The sequence below is a fragment of the Azolla caroliniana genome, unplaced genomic scaffold (genome assembly GCF_043228905.1).
Source record: "Azolla caroliniana isolate FFs.n. ecotype wild unplaced genomic scaffold, voAzoCaro1.0.p SCAF_6, whole genome shotgun sequence".
NCBI classification, from domain to species: domain Eukaryota; kingdom Viridiplantae; phylum Streptophyta; class Polypodiopsida; order Salviniales; family Salviniaceae; genus Azolla; species Azolla caroliniana.
In genome coordinates, this window is record NW_028230441.1 from 5,787,188 (window position 1) to 5,809,354 (window position 22,167).

The 22,167-nt window shown below is 37.5% G+C and overlaps 2 protein-coding genes across 2 annotated transcripts; one reads left to right on the forward strand and one right to left on the reverse strand.

Moving 5' to 3' along the window:
* Nucleotides 1-626: 626 nt before the first annotated feature.
* Nucleotides 627-6,859, reverse strand: CHR1 (chromatin remodeling 1). The gene is made up of 17 exons (XM_087321424.1): nucleotides 6,746-6,859; nucleotides 6,235-6,386; nucleotides 5,816-5,872; nucleotides 5,506-5,706; nucleotides 5,207-5,296; nucleotides 4,306-4,664; nucleotides 4,048-4,234; nucleotides 3,781-3,956; nucleotides 3,622-3,685; nucleotides 2,711-2,900; nucleotides 2,494-2,589; nucleotides 2,279-2,373; nucleotides 2,026-2,145; nucleotides 1,818-1,937; nucleotides 1,637-1,735; nucleotides 1,150-1,254; nucleotides 627-1,055 (listed from the first exon to the last, which is right to left on the reverse strand). The coding sequence occupies exons 2-17, from the start codon at nucleotides 6,373-6,375 to the stop codon at nucleotides 813-815; spliced, it is 2,343 nt and encodes a 780-aa protein (XP_087177550.1). The 5' UTR covers nucleotides 6,376-6,386; nucleotides 6,746-6,859; the 3' UTR covers nucleotides 627-812.
* A 6,118-nt stretch (nucleotides 6,860-12,977) lies between these two features.
* Nucleotides 12,978-15,451, forward strand: LOC147862808 (putative carboxylesterase 16). The gene is made up of 2 exons (XM_087321231.1): nucleotides 12,978-14,264; nucleotides 14,820-15,451. Exons 1-2 carry the CDS (start codon nucleotides 13,273-13,275, stop codon nucleotides 15,355-15,357), a joined length of 1,530 nt encoding a protein of 509 aa, XP_087177357.1. The 5' UTR covers nucleotides 12,978-13,272; the 3' UTR covers nucleotides 15,358-15,451.
* The last annotated feature ends 6,716 nt before the right edge of the window (nucleotides 15,452-22,167 follow it).

The following is a 22,167-nucleotide window of genomic DNA, read 5'->3' on the forward strand; positions in this document are numbered from 1 at the left end:
GATATTGTGAACTGCACATAAATGTTTATTTAGCATATTGTAATGATATTGTGAACTGCACATAAATGGAATCCAAACCAGCTTGCTTAGTTTCTTACTTCCTATTCAATTTATAGTCATACAAAGGTGTACCCATTTGGGTTGGCTTTACTTAGCTACATGCGTCCTAACAAGGGTATGCTAAAAGGGTGGCTCAACAGAACACATGTACACCATAGCATGAAGGCATGCATGCATGCTAAACAAGGGTATGCTAAAAGGGGCACAAAGGAACACATGCACGCCCAACATGAAGGCATGCACTTGCATCCAAGGGACACCACAATATCAGTTCATTAGATTAACACTTACTGTGGCGGAATAAAACACGAATTCCACAAGGGAGAGAGCCACCCATATTTCGAATTTTGTAACATCTACTTCTGAATTAAGTAGAAGAACACAATTTCCACTCAGAGAATGCAAACTGATATCCCAAATTTCACGAATTCTATTTCTGAAGTGAGTAGAGGAACACAATATCCACTTGTGGAGAGCAAACCCATTATCTTGAATTTCACAATTTCGATTTCTGAAGCAAGGGTATACTATATTAGCACAAGTTACTTCATTGATCAAAACTCGTAACAATTGAAAAGCTGATTCTGTAACAAAAATTGCTAGCCATCACAATCTAAAAGTAGAATTTTTCTACAACAAAATTGTTAGCTGTCAATAGAGTTATATCTGAGCCCTGAGAATTGAAGCAGAGATATGTACATTCAATAAGACAATAGATACCCTTTCAGATGACACGTTGTAATGAAGTCTTTTCAGGTTAATTTCTTGTAGCCTTCAATGGACGACAAAAGGTTGTTTTTACCAGACCTAACTACAACTTCCCATCCAGGCCCCTTCTCAGGAAGTTTGTTATCGCCTTGACTATCTTCTTTGTTCAGTTCCAAGTCACTCCGATCAAGCAGCTTCATTAGATTGTCTTCACTTATTTCACATCTTTGAACTAGCTCCTCTTCTTCATCTCTTTCTTGTTTCAGTAAAGCAAGTAGATCAGATTCCTATGCACAATGGAGAAGCAAAGATTAGATTAAGAGTAAGTTTCAGAGCAGAATGCATGAACAGAATAGAAAATGGAAGTTCTGAAAACAAAACCTGCAAAACTATCTTTGGATGATCACGTTCCTGCCTAAATTGGCCTTTTTCAATTACAAGATGTTCAAGCTTCAGCTTATCAGCAGCAACTTTCAGCATTCGACCCTAAAAGAGCAAAACAAGATCACCTTTGTGTAACAATATCTATCCAGCATGACATGATTTAATTAGCATACCAGCACCTAAGTTCAAGATTACAACCAAAATTAGAATAACAAGACCCTGGCAATAAGAATTACAAGTCCTACAACCACGAAGCTCAACTGCCACTTTGAGTCTATAAAATCTATAACAGCTTAGGAATTTTAAAATCAACTCCAAGCATAAAAAGATCTAGAAGAAATGCTGCTCTTAGGTTCTATTCTCTTGTTAGAAAATTCTTATGAAATTATTGACCGTACTATATGTTTACTTTTTGAGCTATCGAAGTTTTATGCAACTACAGGAAATCAGAAGTGCAAATACAAGGCATAGAAGTTTTACTGACCTCAATAGAATGAGAAGTTGCAAGCCTATATACATGAACAGGGCGTGTTTGTCCAATCCGATGACATCGGTCCATGGCTTGCATATCCATATGGGGATTCTGTAATAAATCCATGTGTTAACCTTTTAGATCGCTTTATCTAAAATATACTGTTCATCCTGCACTTTCTGCCAGAGCTTACCCAATCACTGTCATATATGATTGCAGTATCAGCAGAGGTGAGATTTATACCCAGTCCCCCAGCTCGAGTGGTCAGCAAAAATATGAAATTGTTTCCTTCAGAATGGTTAAATTCATAAATCTGCAATAATATAGATGCTGTAAGATATCACGACTTTCATCTGCAAGTTAATAGAAAAAAAGCAGCTTGAATACATGGTGGAAATAACCTGGCGCTGCCTCTCTGCCTGTGCAACTCCTCCATCTATTCTAAAAGGATTGTATCCTCTTTCTCCTAAGTAATATTCCAGAATGTTAAGTACTTTCGTCATTTGAGAAAAAATAAGCACCTGGCAATGTCATTCCAACCAAATTCAATTACACAGAGAACAAGTAATTATTGCAACCAATAGATCTAAAAACTCAAGTAAATTTAATTTGGCAAAGAACAACCAACTACAACAATCAGTTGACAAACTTAACCTTATGGCCTCTCTTTTTCAAATGCATGAGAAGTCTGTCTAGAAGCTTAAGCTTTCCACACTGTTCTATAAGCTTTTCAGCAGGAGGCCAATTGACTACAACAGACCAAAACCCAAATCTTTAAAAACAATTCCCAGGTGAGAATCACCAAAAGTTAATCCATAAACAAGAGTTTTCATCCACAGCAGGGTAGATATAATCTTAATCAGACTTACTATCACTTTCAAACTGTGAGGTCAACAAGTCTGGATGGTTGCAATTTTTCCTCAATTGCATAACTGTGTTATTCAGCTGTGCCTTCACATTTAAACCTAAAACAAGACCACCATAAATTACTTGCTTTTTAAAGATACATGCCACAAGAAAGAGCCTTCACAAAACAGTATCAATGATGATTCAGTAAGCAGCATGCTTGATTAAAATGAAACATACCAGGGTCCTGATTCTCTTGTAGGTACTTCGCAAGAGTCTTATTGAGTAGAAAGTCGTGGAACTCTTTCTGTTGACTTGACATTGGCGCATAGAGAATTATCTCTTTCTTCCGTGGTAGAGACTTCTCCACATCTTCCTTCAATCTTCGCAATAAAAATGGTCTAAGAATAAGGTGCAGCTTTGAGATCACCTGCATAGAAAAGAAAACTTAACAAAAATCTTCAAAATAAACGTACAATGTACGTTGAGAGAAGACAAATCATTCGTTTATATGTTGAGGAAAACAATGACATATTTTCTATAAAAACATATTCTGATATCCCCATCAGCCTAGATATTTCCAATTGAAGATATTGAACGTTCCAAATGTATACAAGAAATCCTTTCATGTGTAGGAACTATTCCTTGCATACAAGAAACATGCATATATTGTGCTTTGCATGGGAACTACCCTTACTATGTGCCAATGGCCAATACACTCTCCTCCTAATAACAGTCATCTTCTTCTATGCAACCTTTTCACTCTGTTTAATTTACATAACCATGTTTCCTGTATAATATTCTATTTCATTTAAAAATCTATGTTTCTCATTAAATAGTGATTAAGCTTATATTAACTCTAAGCTAATGTTACAAAGCCTTCCATCTTCTACAGAAGCATGGAGTTAAGAGATAAGTGCTAAGTTTGAAGCTTGTTATTGGTCTTTGCCACTAGGAAGTGCTGCTGCCAATCCCACAGCTAGTCCTTTATGAGAAGACAGACTTTCGAGATTTGATCATGATCCTCATACAGTCATAATAATACTTGCGGGTAAGGGTCATGTTGGTTCTTTAGGGAAATATAAGATGTGCCTTGAGAGGACAATCATCCTTTTATGACAAAGCAAATGCAAAGGAATTACACATGTTACCTTCAATTGCCGTTGATCATTGATATCTTCTTGCCCAGTCCCACTCTTTCCAGCAAAGTCAAACCTACATTAAGAACACACAACAATGAAAAGAAGAACAGCATAATGCCAGATGCATTATTGATTCAGATTCATCTAATTGCCTATATAAAGCATTACCAAGACTGGAATTCTTTGAGAGATGTGAAAATCTGTGGTAAAATGAAATTCAGTAGAGACCAAAGTTCAGGCAAGTTGTTTTGGAGCGGAGTTCCAGTTAATAGAAGTGTGTTGTCAGCTGGCAGCTGCTTTAGTTCTCGAAGAAGTTTACAATCAAAATTCTTCAACCTATGGCCCTGTTAAGCCACCCAACACCACAATTATGCATTGTTGTTTAGTTCTACCGAATTCCAATGAAAAGATACAAGAAATATGGCAAGAGAATACCTCATCAACCACTATGTATTTCCACTTATACTTGGCTAAGAACTTGCGATCATTCATTGCTACTTCATACGAAGTGACAATGACTGGGAACGATGGTGTTACTGTTAGGGGCATACGTTTCCTCCTTAATGATACTCTTTCCTCTCTTGATCCATGATAAAGAAGCACTTCCATAGAAGGAACGAATCTGGTATATATCAAAATATTAACATTTATAAACCCAATCAAAATGTATGGGCATAAATAGTGCTTACTTACCTTGTAACTTCGCTGACCCAGTTTGAGAGAGTGGACAATGGGGCACAAACCAGAAAAGGTCCATGCATACCCATTCCTTTCAAATGAGCAAGAAACCCAATTGTTTGAACAGTTTTTCCTAGACCCATTTGATCTGCAAGAATACCATTCAATCCATTTTGCCAAAGAGAAATCATCCATTTAATTCCCTTCAATTGATATGACTTCAGTTTTCCTCCAGTGAAAAGGGGCACAATCTCCATTTGCTCTTTCCAGGCCCTCTCTTCCTCACTGAGTAAAGTTGCTTCCTCTGATACCTTCTGTTCTTCATCACAGTTTGCCAGCATTGCTTCTACAGCTGCCTTAGCTTTCTTCTTGCCCTGTAAAACATATACTATTTTGATACATTAGAAAAGTGCGGTAGACACAAGCTGATGCAGTGCTGAGGTTATTGGCACTGACTTTGGCGAGCCGAACTTTAACAGCTCTAAAAATCCGTGTTTGGAATGTAATAAGTATGCAAGGTAGATTTAGGAAAATCATCCAGTAAGTTTTCAAACTTTTATTCTGACCAATTTCTCTTAATGAATGTCAAATAATATTTAGAGTGCATTTCAATATGGGTAAATTATTGCAATTTTTTCCCTATATGTGCCATTGGTTTCTGAAGATGACTTCATGACTTCATACAAAGCAATGATTGTGCTTTGCATTTACTGCCTTGTTCAGTTCTGTAACTTGATGTTACTCATTCACTAAAGATTCTTTTGCCTGCCAGTTTAAAATATATGGTTATATGGTAATCGCTATCATACAACTCTAAGGTGTTTTCCATCATTTTTCAAATTTCTTTCATGGATGAAAATAAAATATCGACCAACTTGGTAAAGAGCTAGAAAAATTCAATAATGTGAGACATTACTGCATTCTGCAAGGTTGCAGCCTTCCGCTTTCGTCCACCCTTCTTTTCTTCATTGTTTACAGTGATTTCAGACACTGCTTCAGATGATGTCTATATATACATTTGAAAATAATGCAGAGAAATTAGCCATATTTCTCATACAATGGAACAATCATTTACCTTATACTCATCATCTCACCAATGAAATATCAGCCATCATCATGAAAACAGTTCAGCATGATGGACGATATTGCAATAGTGAGACTTATCCATACAATAGCACAGCATTTAATTTAAGACTTTTTTCTCATTGATCTTACCAATGTGATGTCGTCCATCTTCTCAAGCAAGAACTGTGAATAGAGTTGAGTTTGGCTGAGAAGCTCATCAAGCTTATTGAACATTGAATCACCCAAACTAGGAGGAGGCACATTTGACTCTTGATTGGTCTCTTCTTTAACCCTCAGATCAAGCAATTTTCTTTCTTCCTCAGCCATCTCTTCAGTGATAAGAGGATCATTCTACAAATATGAGAGAAGAAATGTCATTTTCTTACAGAGATCCTAATTCTGATTATACTAAAACAACAGCATGTATCAGATAAAAAGGTTTCAGAAGCATTGTATTCACCTCATTAAGCAGTTGCTTCTCTTCTTCAACCATTTCTTCAGTAATAAGAGGATCATTCTACACAGAGAACAAAAAAAAATAGCCTACATTACAAAGATCCATCTTTTCCTAAATCAACAATAATACAGCATCCATCTAGAAACAAAAAATAATAATCCCAAAGCATGTTGCCTTAACTTATCTTCTCATAGCAACAATAATAGCAAAAACACCATATCTCAAAATCAGAGAGCTTCCAAAACACCTTAGTTAACTTCGCCTCTCTTCTTCTCGTAGTTAACATAACAATAAATACACCAGATCTCAAAGGCAGGAAGATTCACGAGCATTTTCCTTTATCTCATTTTTCATTTTCTGATAACCATGATACCACTATATCTCAAATGGATTCAGAAAAGCCAGCAGTATATAATTTTCACCTCATCTTCCAGAACAGAAACAGGAGAGTCTGTGAGCTCTGTTTTCAAAGTAGAAAAATTTGTAGATTCACAGGTATCTTTGATGATACCATCTGCTTCGCCGTTGCTGACAAGAATCTCTTCAGTTACCTGAGGATCCATACTCTATATATCTGATAAACATGGAATAGTGTCAGAAAGCAAGGAGAAAAGAAAAAGAAACGTACAGAAGCAAAAACAGAAAACAGAAAGAGAGAGAGAGAGAGAGAAAGAGTTAGAACGATTTAAAGGAACGCTTAAATACATTCTAATTGAAAACTCGGGATCATCAAGAATCCGCAAGACAAGGAGAGAAATATTGACATGGAATGGAGAGAGGGGAAAGTGAAAATCGCATGGAAACCTGTAAAAATCGCATGCAAAGAGACAGGAAAGGCCTCAGAGAAAGAAAACGCTGAGAAATGTTGGCACAAAGATAGGGATGGAGAGAGAGAGAGAGAGAGAGAGAGAGATTGAGAGTTAAGCTACAGACCTGTTGAGATGATCGGATGTGATTCAATCTTTCTGGTTGGTTTTGGGAGGGGCGGCGACGCCTGGCGGTGAGCTATATAGTTGATGCAAATACGATCGAAAGAGGAGCGAGATGTGCGAGAAGACAGGAGCAGAGAAGGTGGGAAGGGATAGAAGGAGCAAAAGGAGCTTCAATGGCGTCTCCTGAGCAGTTCCAAAGCCTTCTGAGGGGAACAGAGCAAGCAGAAGCAGAAGCAGAAGCAGAAGAGAATGCGCGGGAAATGAAATGGAGGGTTTTTCTCTGTTTCTTTTGCTTTTTGCTTTTTGCTTCCTGCTTTCTGCTTTTTTTGCCTTTGCTTCTTGCTTTTGTTGGTTTTGTTGATTGGTTGTGTGGGAGTACCATTTGGGACTCTGGACTCGGACCACATTTCTTTCGGGTCGGCCGGTCGGGTGTCTTCTTACTTCCTCCTTCAAGGGGAGGCATAGTAGTAGCAATAGCAGTAGCAGTCGGAGCAGCATCCGGTAGCTGTAGAGCTCCTGCCTGCGAAGAACGCCGACTCGCAGCAGTTCCCATGTCAGCTCTCTAACACCTGGTCGAGCCTCGTACAAACAGTTAGTTGTGTATCTATGTATAGGCATTCTGTATCGGTCGACGAAAATTGCCCCTTCTTCACCGCCAATGTGTATATTCCCCCGATCGCCTATATCTCATCATAGGATTGGTCTTATGTTCTTAAAGCCAGACTACACATTCCCTAGATAATGGAAATATTTCCTTCATAAAAATTGTGCCATGCATTGACTCGACTTGGAATGTAGAGCATGATTACAAATTTTATTGCCTCCTGTCTCGCTCTGTGGCAAATGAAAAACAATAGTGTAATTCATTTGTGATGTTTCATTAAACAATCATACGATTGTTCTCTATTTATTGGTAAAGAACATAAACTCGATGGTTTGGAATCTGGATTGATTGAAGATTGCAACATATATGGTTGCATGACATCAAGATAGTCCATGATCTCCAATTAGTGAACCAAACATACACAAAACCAAAATTTATCACACGTGTGAAGTACAAATAAATATCACGAGTGTAATTATAGTTTCACTCGAAACTTGAATACGTTGTTGCCTCATAGACATGATAGATTGACCAATGAGAGACATTGCAAACGAGAGTGAATGAATTTGTTATGCACGTTGTGGAATAAAGCAAGAATGTGAACACCTTCCATGTGCTTGTCAGAAGAGTTATCTTAGCCCTTGTTTTTATATTGCCGCTCAATGTGGCGAAAGACTTCAATTATTAGGTATCATCGGTTGACAGATTTCTAATAACGAATTCAATGTGAATAAAACGCATGAATTAGGTTGGGTTCACAAATGCATTGGGAACATGCCAAAATGTTGTGGCTTTGTTTAAATTTTTTATACTCTCAACATGTAATTCAATGTTTACGAAAAAACATTTCAAACATAAGCCAGTCAAACATTTTAACATTGTATTCGTGTGAAAGAAATCATACATGATAATAAATAAGTGCTTGATATTCATGTAATGTAAGATTTAAAACTTGTCTTGTCAACTTGAAATCTAGGTCGTTAGTAGTCCATAAACACAAACTCAAAGCGATAGGGATGCGACTATTTCAAACTCACAAATAAAATGTTATATTGGATTGAGTTCATTTGTTGTTTATCGTGATTCCAACAAAATCATATTCTCATGTGTCGGTGTGTGCAACAATTGTGGATAGATAAAGCATCAATTTTTTCGCTCTAAAGTAGCTTGTTTAGTCATCTCAATGCATGGTATTGTTGGACATGCTCGTGTTATGAAAATCAAATGTCGGTCCCACACTACTATGGACTTGCTCTTTCACTGTAACATTTGTACAAAGACTAATCTTTATCATAGATTCCCTAGCCAAAGGTTTGGCAAACACTTTTGGATATTTGGACAAACTTAGTGCGTCGTATCCAACAATGCCTATTTTCTCCAATGGACACGATTTTTGGGCACTCTGGACCATTTGGACAACCCGCAATAATAAGGTCTTTGATTGAAACTAATTGCATGAAGTTAGCTTCTTTAAGCAATCCCTCTGGCAATCTCTATTTGATTGTCTGCAACTTAGAGACATCACACTACAAATTTACAATCTTTATTTTGAGTGCTTTTAGGCTCTTTAGCGTCTAATCGACACTTATATATTTTTCTTTATTCTTTGTGGGTTTTCACCTCACTTTGAGGTTTCCCACTAGTAATAAAAGTGTTGCTAAAAAAATTAATATGAAAATCAAATGTTTGACAAACCACTTGGACATAATGTCATGGTATATATCATTGCAATCGTATTATCGACAATAATTTCAACAATTTCACTAGCCTCTTGTACAAAATGGATGTTTGTTTATTGGTTTGTCGTATTATCGTTGTAAAATGTGAAGCTAAACTTATAAAACACATTCACTTCAATCTATTGACCGGCAATAATGATTATTTGTGGCAAAACATTTCTTAAGCATGCAACATCTAATTAAATATTTCTCCAACCATTTGAAAATGGGCAAATATTTGGGAGTTTCCAAGTATGTTGGGTTTAGGTCAATTTTTTGAAAGACGGCCTCAACTCATACCTCTTGTATGACTTCACTCCCAAGATAAAAGAGTCGACTAACTAATGCATTTGTAGTGTCAACATCTCTTCAAATAGCATTAGATGAATCTCCATATCACACAACACAAAAAGTATACAAAACAGTTAAAACTTGCATGTGTGTTGCTACATAAGAGAAATAAACAATGATATTATTTTGTTGCATCATAGATTGTCATATGGCCCACCTATATTACAAACTACAATACATACATAATGATGTGTGCACAACTACCTATTAGGATTTCTAAGCCACGCAATGCACGTTCACTCATGAATCGAAATGCATGAAATAGAAAGGATGGAATCTAATATACACGGATGCGATGGTGGAACAACTCAGCAATTGAAATTCCAAGTCATCATCCATTAAACTATATCCATTTGTTCAAATTATAAGGAATGTGTATGTGTATTTACATAGACATACACATATGCTCATGCTCGTCATCTAAAAGTTAAATTGATAATTGCTAATGAATTTCCCACTTTGGTGCGTAGAGTTCTCTCTTTTGATGCCTAAGAAATGCAAAGAACGTTTACGTGGATGCAATGATCAAACGCTTTATGGAAAAAGAAGGAAATCTTCGAACATTAGTCATGACAATCAAATGGTTAATGTTTAGCACCAGAAACTACGAGCATTGTTGCCATATTCAGGGAGACATTTACAAGTCAAACACAGAATTCATGTGTCGTTCTCTTGTTCGTTTGCTTCATGAAAGTCACACCCCCGTGAAGGTCTAATTTAGTGTCTATTGAAAAATCGGCCTCTCGTTATCCCAATACCCTAAGTGTTAGTTTAAACTCAAGAGATCCAAAGAATATGTCTGTGAATGAAAAGCAAAACTTTTTTAGCCATATAACTCACAAATTTCTCCCAGTATCCACAATCTTTGCCCAATGTAATAGTGTTATTAAAATTAAAGTTCTATGGAACAAAGAGAAAAAATGATAAAACCTTAACACACTAGGATCATGAGCATGTTCACTTGACTCCTTGCTAATGCTTGAATGTTAGTAATCTATTATTTAAACATTGCATTAAGGGTCCATAGTGTTGTGTGAAAGGGCTTTGGATATGTGAGTGGCATGGGTGGGTGGAACCTCTATGGTTTTGAACGGAAGATGGGTCGGGTTGATGAAGATATATCGAGGACTTGGTTAAATGGCATATGTAGAATAACCGTAAGAAAGAAACACTAAAAGTAGACAAAATCGAGCTCCTTGTATATTATTTACATAGAAGCTTACATTATACATATGATAATGATAATCTTTGCTAGCTTCTCTCACCTCTCGTGACCCACACACACATTTATAAATGTCCAACCATGCCAGGATTGGTGAGCACATAACACCACATTGGGTTCGTGGATTTGTCTAAGTTTATAGAGTTAGCTTCAATGTATTTGGGCATGGAGTTTCTTATTAATCATATTTAGTATATTAATTCATGGATCTTGATTGTTTATGACATTCTTCCTTATCGGTAGTTACGAATAATACTTCCCAAGTCGTAGATACGGAGTTGAAACACTTTATCATGCACATTTTTTTACAAATATTCCAATATTAATTTAGATAGTAAATTATTCAATTAGTCTACTTAGTTATGATGCTCGGTTTGGCAGGCAAAGTGTCATAGGTAGCATGGCATCGTATCCATACCTGTAGAGCTTAAAACAAATGCATCATATTGTTGAGAAATTGAATGAGCGTCATATTTATGGGATTCCATGGCTTCGTTTCACAATGTGAACTCATCTATGTTAAAGAGTAGTAGAAAAATGGTGGTTATGCTCACGAGAAAGTGAGCTTAAATCATTTTATTAATAGAATGATTATACATATGTTTGGCAGGCAGGGCAAGAGTTTAATATGTCACTCACATGGAAAGCAATTTGGTCCAACATTTTATCATTTGTGACTGAAACAACATTGCCAACCTCAACATCTAGTTGACCAATCACACACCCACGACATACAAAGAGCTTAGGACAATCTCTTCGTATGACCCCTTTCACGTTAGGTTAAGTGTCGCAAGAGCCAGGAAGGAGCATAGACAAACACATAGTGAAATATGAATGCAAAAAACATGGTTTGGTGGAAACCTTGCGAGGGTTTGATTGACAATGCGTACGGAGGTTGATTGCCTCAAGAATACGAATGTTACACATGGTTGTACGAGACATCGATAAAAGGCAACGAGGATTCAACGAGAGGGCAATGAATGTGAAGGCTGAAGAAGACATCGTCAATCTGAACGAAAAACATGTGGCTTATACAAAACCCCAGAGCATAATTTGGATGAGGATTTGATTGATGGTGTGATGTGATGCTTACAAGGACTTTCATCGCAATACATTGGTGTTATACAATGGTGTGATGGTGGGGACTCAGACTTTCATTGCATTCTCCTCGACATTCTCATCGGGTCATTTTTTTCTTATACAAACAATTTTGTGTTGCATCTGGATCCACGAGGCACATTCGGCCCCAAGGCAGGGACAGGAACAACCTGGCCAAAGTAAAGATGGCCCTTGGAGGGTTAGCAATTGGAACATGGTGGAGGGGGCACATACATACATGATACATACAATACATACATACATACATACAATACATACATGCATGCATGCATGCATGCATATATGTATGTATGTACACACATATATAAATATACACAGAATTAGGCTTTGTGTGAGAAAAGAAGACATGATGATGATGATTGATGCATGTGAATAAGCTCTGACAGAATAGAACAGAACAGAACAGAACAGAAGACAATAGAGAGAGAGAGAGAGAGAGAGAGAGAGAGAGAGAGAGAGAGAGAGGGAAGAGGTGGGAAAAGAGTCTTCCTTTTATTTTAGTTTGGCCAATTTTGTTTCATTTTCTGTGTACATGGAGAGGAATCAGAGAGACAGACTGAGAGGCAAAGAGAGAGAGAGAGAGAGAGAGAGAGAGGAAGAGGAAGAGAACACAAGCAAGAGAGGAAGGCAAAGAGAGAGAGAGAGAGAGAGAGAGAGAGAGAGAGAGAGAGAGAGAGGAAGAGGAAGAGAACACAAGCAAGAGAGGAAGGCAAAGAGAGAGAGAGAGAGAGAGAGAGAGAGAGAGAGAGAAGCAGAGAATGAGTGAATCCATTAGGAAAAGGAGCATGGAAAGAGAGATTGAGTGATTTTGGCTTTGCCTTCTCATTCACACAAACAAAATTTGGTTCAGTTTTGTTAGAACTTAGACTAGCGCTCCTTCTCTCTCTCTCTCTCTCTCTCTCTCTCTCTCTCTGTGTATTGGGTTGGTTCCTTTTGATCCTCCAACAAAATACATTGGCCCCTGTTTCTGTTTCTCACAGTCTTCTTGAGTCTTCTTCTTCTTCTTCTTCTTCTTCTTCTTCTTCCTCTCACTTGATCTATCTACTTGTGTTCCGTATCTTCATTTTCTTCTCTTTCTTCACAAACAAATTCATTGTTATCTTTTTTCTTTTCCACACATTCCTTTCCGACATCGATATATATGTATGTCTGTTTGTTTATTCTGTTTCTTCATAAATTCACCGTATTTCCATCTTGTTCTCTGTACCAAGTGCTCTGTTTTCTTGTACAACAGAAAACATGTTCGTTTCTAAAGCAGAAAACGCTATGAAATAAGATCCTGGATACATTCTCTGCATGTGGTTCTCTGTTTTATTCACAAAATGTATGACATCAATCCTCTGTTTCTCTTTCCGTGGTGTTCTGTTTCTTCACGATTCCATTTTTCCATGCTTTTCTTTTGAGTCACTTTGCCGAAGATTCAGAACCAGAGACGGGTGCAAACAAGTACATATATATATATATATAGTTATCCAGTGCTAAAGCTCTAGGTTCTCAATAATTGATACAAAGATATGCCCAGTGTAGTGGTGAAGCTTCGTAGTTTCTACTTCAAAACTCTGTTGAAGCATAGACTTCTGAATTCACAGGCTTTGACCAACAAGAGTAAGCATGGCTATGGAGCTCTTCTCTCTTCTTCAAACAGAGTACCTGCCAATGCCTCCTTTGTTGATGGAGTGGCTACCAAAGATGTCAATATTGATCACTCAGTTACTCTCAGGATTTTCTTGCCCGAATCTGCATTACGTGAAGAAGATTTGATGAGTGCAAGTACTCATGGAGACATCAGAAGAGGAAAAGACACAGAGAAAGATGCCATGCCATACCTAGAAAGGAAAGAAACAAGGCGAAACAGTGATGCAGGTCATGTGAAGAAGAAGGAAGGTCAGGAAATGGGTAGGAGAACAAGTTGGGGTGGAGATCTATCGACGAGGAACCATATGCAAAGGATTGAAAGGCTCGATGAGCCTAGAATAGATGAAGCGAGTCAAGTGATAGCACAAGAAGGGAACCATGTTATAGCATCCATTACAGATGTGAAACGACCATCAGATCGGCCTCCGGAAGCATCACCCAGAGTCGACAATCATGGAAGCAAGAGGGGTTCTGTTGCTACTTACCATGGCTATATACCAGATTTTACTACCCGTGATCACAAGAAGCTTCCTATCATAGTGCATTTCCATGGTGGAGGGTTCGTTACTGGTACCAAAGACTCGGCTGGGAATGACATCTTTTGTAGACATATGGCCAAACTATGCGATGCAATTGTGGTTTCGGTCGGGTACAGACTTGCTCCTGAGCACAAGTATCCAGCTGCTTTTGATGATGGTTTTGATGCATTGAGCTGGCTCGCAAAGCAAGCGAATTTAGCCGAGTGCACGAAATCGGGTGTGGGGTTTAATAATCTGTCATTGCACTTATCAAATCACAGGCAGTTGATCAATACTTTTTGTGGATCTACCATTGTGGAGCCCTGGCTTGCTGCTCATGGTGACCCGTCCAGGTAAATTTATATATTTCTTGGTGCTTGAAGAGATCTTTCCTTACTGTTATCCACACAAAAATGTTTAACTTATTCTGCCTTAAATCAACATGGTTCTGGTATTAGTTCAACCATGCTAGCGGTAATGGTGAACCTTGGCCATTCACACACTATGTGGTAGATAATAGGTATATATTTTATATGCAGAGTTTTGGGAATAGACGGGACGGGGTAAGTTTGACGAGGGAAAAAGAGTTCTGGGTCAATTCTGTTTGGATTTTTGTCTTTGTCTATTGTTTATGTTGGTAACAGCAAAGCAGTGTTTTTTTATACATGTAGATGTAAACCTCATTGATTTAACATCAAAATGTTTACATGCACATACATATATTGAATTCCTCTAAGAGCTGCGTGCATCATGTGTCCTCATTGGTCATCTCCAGTGCATCCGATATACATTTCTGTGATTTGCTGTCTAAAACTTGGTTTGCAAATTTGCAATTGTTGTCTTAATTTCTCTCATGCTGCAATGCCCATGAAACGCTTGAATTTTTAATATATGCTGGTGGATTCCAGATGTGTATTACTTGGAGTGAGCTCTGGTGGAAACATTGCAGATTTTGTTGCAAGAAAAGTGGTTCAAGCAGGTCGTTCACTAGAGCCGATCAAAGTGGTTGCACAAGTCCTTATGTATCCATTCTTTATTGGATCAATCCAGACACAATCCGAGATCAAGCTTGCGAATTCGTATTTCTACGACAAATCAACCTGTATTCTCGCATGGAAGCTCTTCTTTCCAGAACGAGAATTCTCCCTTGACCATCCCGTGGCGAACCCTCTTGTTGAATGTAGAGACCCACCTTTGAAACACATGCCTCCTACACTAACTGTGGTTGCAGAATTGGATTGGATGAAGGATCGTGCCATTGCTTATTCTGAAGAGTTGAGGAAGGTAAACCTCGATGCCCCTGTTTTAGAGTATAAAGATGCAGTGCATGAGTTTGCAACATTGGATTTTCTTGTTGATTCCCGGCAAGCTGAGGCATGCCGAGAAGACATTGCTATTTGGATGAAGAAGTATATATCCCACAAGGGTCATGAACTTTCTTACTAGAGGCATTGAAACAAGAAACAAGAGTTTTGAAGCGTCTGTAGCCGAGTTCTTATTTTTGAATTCTTGGTTTTTATGCTAGTCGATTGGTTCTCAACTTTAAAAGTGAGAAGTGTCGAAGCTCATAGTGGAGTGTTCTACTTTAGTTTTATTTTACTTGTAAAAATCTTTTTGTTCTAATGCTACTCGATTCCACCAAATTCCTTCCATACAAACATCATCCCTCTAGCTCTTTAAACATTCAATACATATACTTTTAACAATGATTTATGGGATCGTAAAACAATCCTTAATGTTAGTAGGAAAAACATTCTTTGACAAATAAACATTCAAGTTCCTTATTGTCAGTTGTATCATGTCTCATAGCTCAAATTCTTTTCTCCGTACTGACCTAGTCAGCCTACAGTTCCATTGCTGACCAGGCTTCTTTCAACTTCACTAAACCACACAGAAAATCATGTGTGAGGAAACATGGGTTTTATCTGAATGTATATATATCTTTTTTTATCTACCCCCTTTTGATCAAGGTTCCAGATGTTGCATTTTTCCTAGCTCTCAAATTACCAACATCTAAAGAGATTCGAAAATATATTCCTTGGGTTATTTGGCTCTCAAAGAATCATGAGCTTTGATCATATATCATCCTCGACACTTTGTACAATTGATTTTTTTTTCCGAGATACCTTGGAGAGACTCCAAGATGAATGTCTTCAAGATATTTGGAGAGATTCCAAGACAACCATAAACCAAATGGCATATGATATCTCTCTCTGTGCATAATTAGAGCTACACAAAATAAATAAAAAGTATATTCAAAACAATCACACTAATGTATTTAAGCAACCAAATATTTCATATAAGAATGGCAAGACCTAAAATTACTATTGCAACATGCCATTCTACTTTCGAAGATGCTGTTTCAGCATGCTAATACATGAAAGGAGAATGTTTAAAGCACCAATTAAAAAGGACCTCCAAGTTGTGACATTGTGTGTAGTGAATATGTATTAGTTTGATAAATATGCATGGTGTTAGGTTAAAGAATGGAGCTTTGTAGGAAGACGTTATAAAGTATTTCAACCAGCTATTGAACTCACTATTTTGACTAGGTGAGCAAACTCATATTTATTTTGATTACAGAAGAAACAATTGCTTGTATTGGCATGATATCTATTGTCTCGTGTGTAACATCACCTTATGAAATCTTTATTAGGAACCCATGAATAATTTCAATTTGATTGTCTACCAACTAAGGGACATTATACTTCAAACTTGCATTCTTTACTTTGAGTGCTTCTAAGAACTATTTCAATTAGAGATTCAATTAAGGTACAAGATTTGACTAAAAACTACTTAAAGAGAGCCCTAACTCAAGTAAAAAAAGTTAAGAAGCTTGAGAAGAGTAAAAAAATGATGTTTATACTTCTTTTACAAATGGTTTTTTACCTTAATTCCATTTCATACTCATGTGAACACAACATGCTTTCTCTCTAGCTTCTAAATGTTGTCATCTACCCCTTTTACATTGTGACTTTGGACTTATGCCAATGCACTAGAAAAGGCCTAGAGAGTGTAGTGTCTAATGACTAAACATCCTCCCTAACCTAATGTGTGTTTACTCTTGGGTATTGTTAGTCGGCCAATCTAGTGTGGGAAATGACATGAGAAGAGGTTAGGATGGAGAATGGGATGAAAAATATATCCTCAAGTGTGGAGATAGGATGTAGGATATGGAAATCGAGATTGGAAGAGAATGTTAGGTGGAAAGGGGATTGGGACTATGAGTTGGTGTATGAGAGGCAAATGTGAGTGTAATGGTGGTTGAAGGTAAGGATTGTAACATATACTGTCTTGTAGTATTGGATATCAACATGGAGGCAAGATCAATGATTGGCATATGGATGCGTGGGTCAATAGAGGGAGGCTTGAAAGTTAATTGGGGTGTAGTGGCATTTTTGGCACCATCGAGGTATACGTCATAAACTATGTCATGTTGCGACAATATCCAAAGGTTATGTATGTAGGTAACGTTGATTAGGGTTAGTGTCCAAAGGTAGCAAAGAGTTGTTTGAATTGGGTGTTGACTACGAACATGGAATCATGTTGAGAAAAATTGTAAGGGCACAACGAGTTGTGTCTAAGATTTTCCATATGTTGCACATTGATCTCTTTAATTAAGTCAAAGGCGAGACCCTTTTTTGGGTATTCACACAAATGAAAGGAATTGTCTTAAAAGGATGGCTCCCATAACAATGCTTGGAGTATTGGAAAGATGTAAATTGATGCTAGGAACTCAAGTCTAGGGATGGTGATCGAATCATTGATGACATTGGTCATGATCTTGAGTATCCAAATTTCCCTAGGTTTGTGTTGGGGAGGTGTGGGACAAAAGACCAATCGAATACATATGATGCTTGGGGCATCCTTTTGGGAGCTCAATAATCTAACTAGAGCCATTATCAAGACGATTGCACACTAGACAGTTCCAAAAACCGTTCCCGTGATTTTAAGGGGATAGAGGTCAACCATGTTGGCACTTTGTCCATATAAAGTGCTAGATAGAGGAGTAGGTTGTCATTTTATGCCACACCAATTAGGGGATAAAAGTGACCAAGTTTAATAAAAAGAAGCATACTGGCAGTCTAGCGAGAAATGCCATAATGTCTAATTACAAAAATAAATATACTTAATTAGGTTGCAGGACTAGTTATAATATGATAGGGAAACCTAGTCAAGCAACAACTCAATGAACAGAACATTAACATTAAAGGACAATATAACGACCCACAATAATACCATTTGTAAGATGATTGAGTGATGCATTTTTAAGAGTTTGATTTCTAATCGACTATCAGTCAAAGGATATGTACATTGTAATATAATATCGTGACAATTGTGAGTGCTTCTCTTGTGTTCATATGTGTAAATGGTGTCCTTCTTTGGTACTATGTTGTCAATTCCCATCTCCACTTGTATATGACATTTTCCAACCCATGTATGTTACACAAGAGAGGTCATAGGAACAATGTGAGAGCAAAGATGTTTGAGGTAGAACTTTCTAAACATACAATACCACCCTCCTTGATGAATGTTTATAGCAGAATGCATCAACTAGTATAAGTTGATCTAAACTTTCAACATCATAACATATCATTGCTTGAGAGTTTTTTTTGTAGGGTACAAAGAGAGGAATAGGCATCAACAAGGTGGATTAATGTATATCGCTAGAAAGACACAATGATGGTAGAAAAGTGCTATGAATAGTTGATGACCATGAAGGAGTTGCTTAATGTATGTTCGAGAACTACAATAAGACAACAAGCCACCAACCAACCAATTAAATAAGTTTTCTTGTGCCCTCGAGGCCAAGCTATTTTATGTTACTATAAGTCTAGACTACCCTAAAAACTCACTTAGGAAGTCACGATGTCCCCACTGTCCACATTGATCACACCTTCCATACTTTCCACCACATCATCACCTCATATTCAAAATCAAGTATCCAATCATTCCGATGAGTAGCGTTAAGCTAGTGTTGGTTCAACATTGATTGTACTATGACTCAAGCCTACCCCCTAAAAGCTCACTTAGTAGTTAACATGTCACCTATAGCTCAATGTCACCGTCCACATTGACCACACCTTCCATATTTTCCACCACACCATCACCTTGTATTTATCGAGTTTTCAACATTTATGTGAAAGAACCAATGTGGAATGAAGTTAACATCATTCTTCTTTGTATGGAACGCAAACGAACTACCCCAACACCTTAATACAAAACTCTCAAAGGGTATACATGTATGGTATTTGAGCTCTTCTTGGATAGCTATGACACCAATTGATTTCCCACCATCAATGCACTTTGTATTGCCTTCCAAAGCATACTAAATAGGAAATTATATGTTCAAGAATCCTTAAATTACTTTTACAGAATGTGTCATATGTCCCAAGAAAGAAAGAAATAAAGAAAGAAATATTAACGTCTTTTAAGGTCAAAATTGGCCCATGAGACAATTGGTTTATAACAAAATAGGGTATTTACTAAATCACAAAAGAAGAAGTAAAAAAGAACTTAAGCTAAAAGAGTTCTAGTATTGTACAAAATGCGTTATGGTGTAACATATTCTATAAAGGAAATGACTTTGTACCAGGCCTAGTTTCATTTCCATCCAAGTCTCTCGAAAAGAAACGGGAGGTCAAAGGGTTTCAATGTGGGTGTGACCAGTGGCGCCGATGTAGAAGGTACCCCAACCATGGCTGGCTTCTAGGAGGCTCACATTCCCTTATTTTCTTAATTGTGTCTACACCACGTCGAGTTGCTTTGAAACTCGACATCCGAGGGTGTTTGGTTTTTCTTTGGTTTTTTGCTTTATCAAGGAAGAGGCCGTGTGGTGTAGGTGTGTCCACATTCTTTATCACCCCATGTCCCTGAAAAACTTCATTGGTTACACGTTGATGAATATTAGAAAAATTATTGTTAACATTTTGTACCTTATTCTCTCATATATGATGTTTTAGCTCTAAGATATATTTGCCTAATTTCTTTATATCTAGAGTATCTAATAGTTTGGAGAGGGTGGATGAGGGTCCGAGTATGTCTTGGTATTTTGCCCTTATCTCGGTGTAAGTTGGACACAGTCTTGCATGTAAAGCAGTACTCATCTTCTATCTCGATGTGACATAATCTACATATCCTTTCCTCTCTAGGGACTCCATTAGTACGACCATTCTCAATCTCAAGTTGGTGAGATGATATTCTAACTTGTCCAATGACAACCCTTAATGCATTTGGTAAGAATGCATCTAGGTATTTTGGTCGTGTAATAAAACCTAACTTAGAGAAGTGCATGAAGTGTTCCTTATAGTACAACATTTTAGATGGGAGTGGCTCTAGTGGGGCGATCCATTTATACTAAGTGTAAAATTATCATATTTCTTGGTGTATTACTTTATTACGGTCCTAATGTGATTTATCAATCTCGTGGTTGTACCTAAGGGGAGGTAGGTTATTAAATGTCTAGGACATTTGCAAGAAGCCAACTCACCATCGTGATATACCATGAACTAGTATATCTGGACACATAGAGTGATTATGATGCCTCAAAAGCTTGACGAGATATTGTATCTTGTGGTTGGCTATGTATCCTATGAATAAATATACAAGTTGAAAAAGTGCTTCTACTAACATCGGGGGTAAAGTGAACTCAACTCTAATAATGTCATGTGGTACTGTCAATTTGCTTCGGAGTTGATTAAAGTTATAGCCCAACGGATTTCAATTTCGGAGTCGATTTCGATGTGCTTGGTCCTATAATGTTGTACCCGATTGCTGCCAATGCTGATTGCTGACTTATTGTCACACCACAACTTCATCTGATTTTCTTGATTCATCTTTAGTTCTACAAGGAGAGTTCTTAACCACATCTTCGCAACTCCTACAACAATAGTTCTATACTTTGCTTCTGTTGTTGACATTGCTACAATCTACTACCAATAGTTTTTTACTTTTCCAAGAGATCAGATTGCCCCCAACATACATACAATATCCTAATGTGGATTTCCTATCATCAACACAACTAACCCAATCAGAATCACAATAATCCTAAATGTTAAAAGGACCATGTTTTCTTAAGATCAATCCCTTCCCTAGGGCACCTTTGAGATATCTCAAAATCTGGTACACTACATCCATATGATCTTTCCTCCGATCATGCATGTAGTGACTTACCACATTTACTGCAAATGAAATATTTGGGCGAGTGTGAGTCAAATAAATCAGCTGACCTATCAATCTTTGATACCTTTCACAATAAACTTTCTCCTCTGCAAGTTTAGTTAACTTGATCTTTGGGTCAATCAGAGAAGCTACAAGCTTAAAACCCAATATTCCAGTTTTTGTGAGAAGATCTAATACATATTTTTGTTTGAATTGTACCAAAACTTGGGGGATATCCATGTACACTTCCTCCATCAATTCTCCATGAAGGAATGCATTTTTTTTTACATCTAATTGATGTAATTTCCAAACCTTATTCACTGCAGCTAAGGAAATAAATGTTCTAATAGTGCTCATCTTCGCCACATGTGCAAAAGTCTCATCGTAATGTCTGACTATATCCCTTAGCCACTAATCACGCCTTGTAATGATTTATTTTTCCCTATGGGGTTTGTTTTATTGTAAACACCCATTTGCACGCAACCGCCTTCTTTCTTGGTGGTAGTGACACAATCTCCCAAGTTTTGTTCTTCTCAAAAGCTCTGAGTTCTTCTTGCATAACTACTTTCTAGTTTGGATCTTCTTTAGCAACATGCCAACACTTGGATAAAGTGACATAGTCTAATGATGCAATGAATGCTCTATGTGTAGGTGATATGTTAGAATAAGAGTTAAACTGAGAAATAACACGAGGAAAACAATAACGATTAGGAGGGACCCCTGCATTACTGTGAGACTTAGGTTCTACTAACCATTATAGGAGAAAGAAAGGAAATCATATCACCGGTGATTTTTGAGTTTGGGAGTTCTATAGGTATTTAAGAAGTTGAGGCATGTCGAGACATGGAACTTGATGGCACAAGTGACACTGCAGACGTGTTCATATTTCCTTCCTTTTGCCTCTTCCTCTAGGTATACAACTTTAGCTCGTCTTCAGTTTGAGTCCCAACACATACAGGTTCCTTACCTTCATTTCCTTCTTCCTCATCTCCTCATCTCTTACGCGCACTTGTTTCTCAGATGGTGTAGGGATCAACAAAAGGAATTGATCCTATTTTGGCAACCTCTCACTATGATCTCCTTCCCTCATATTTT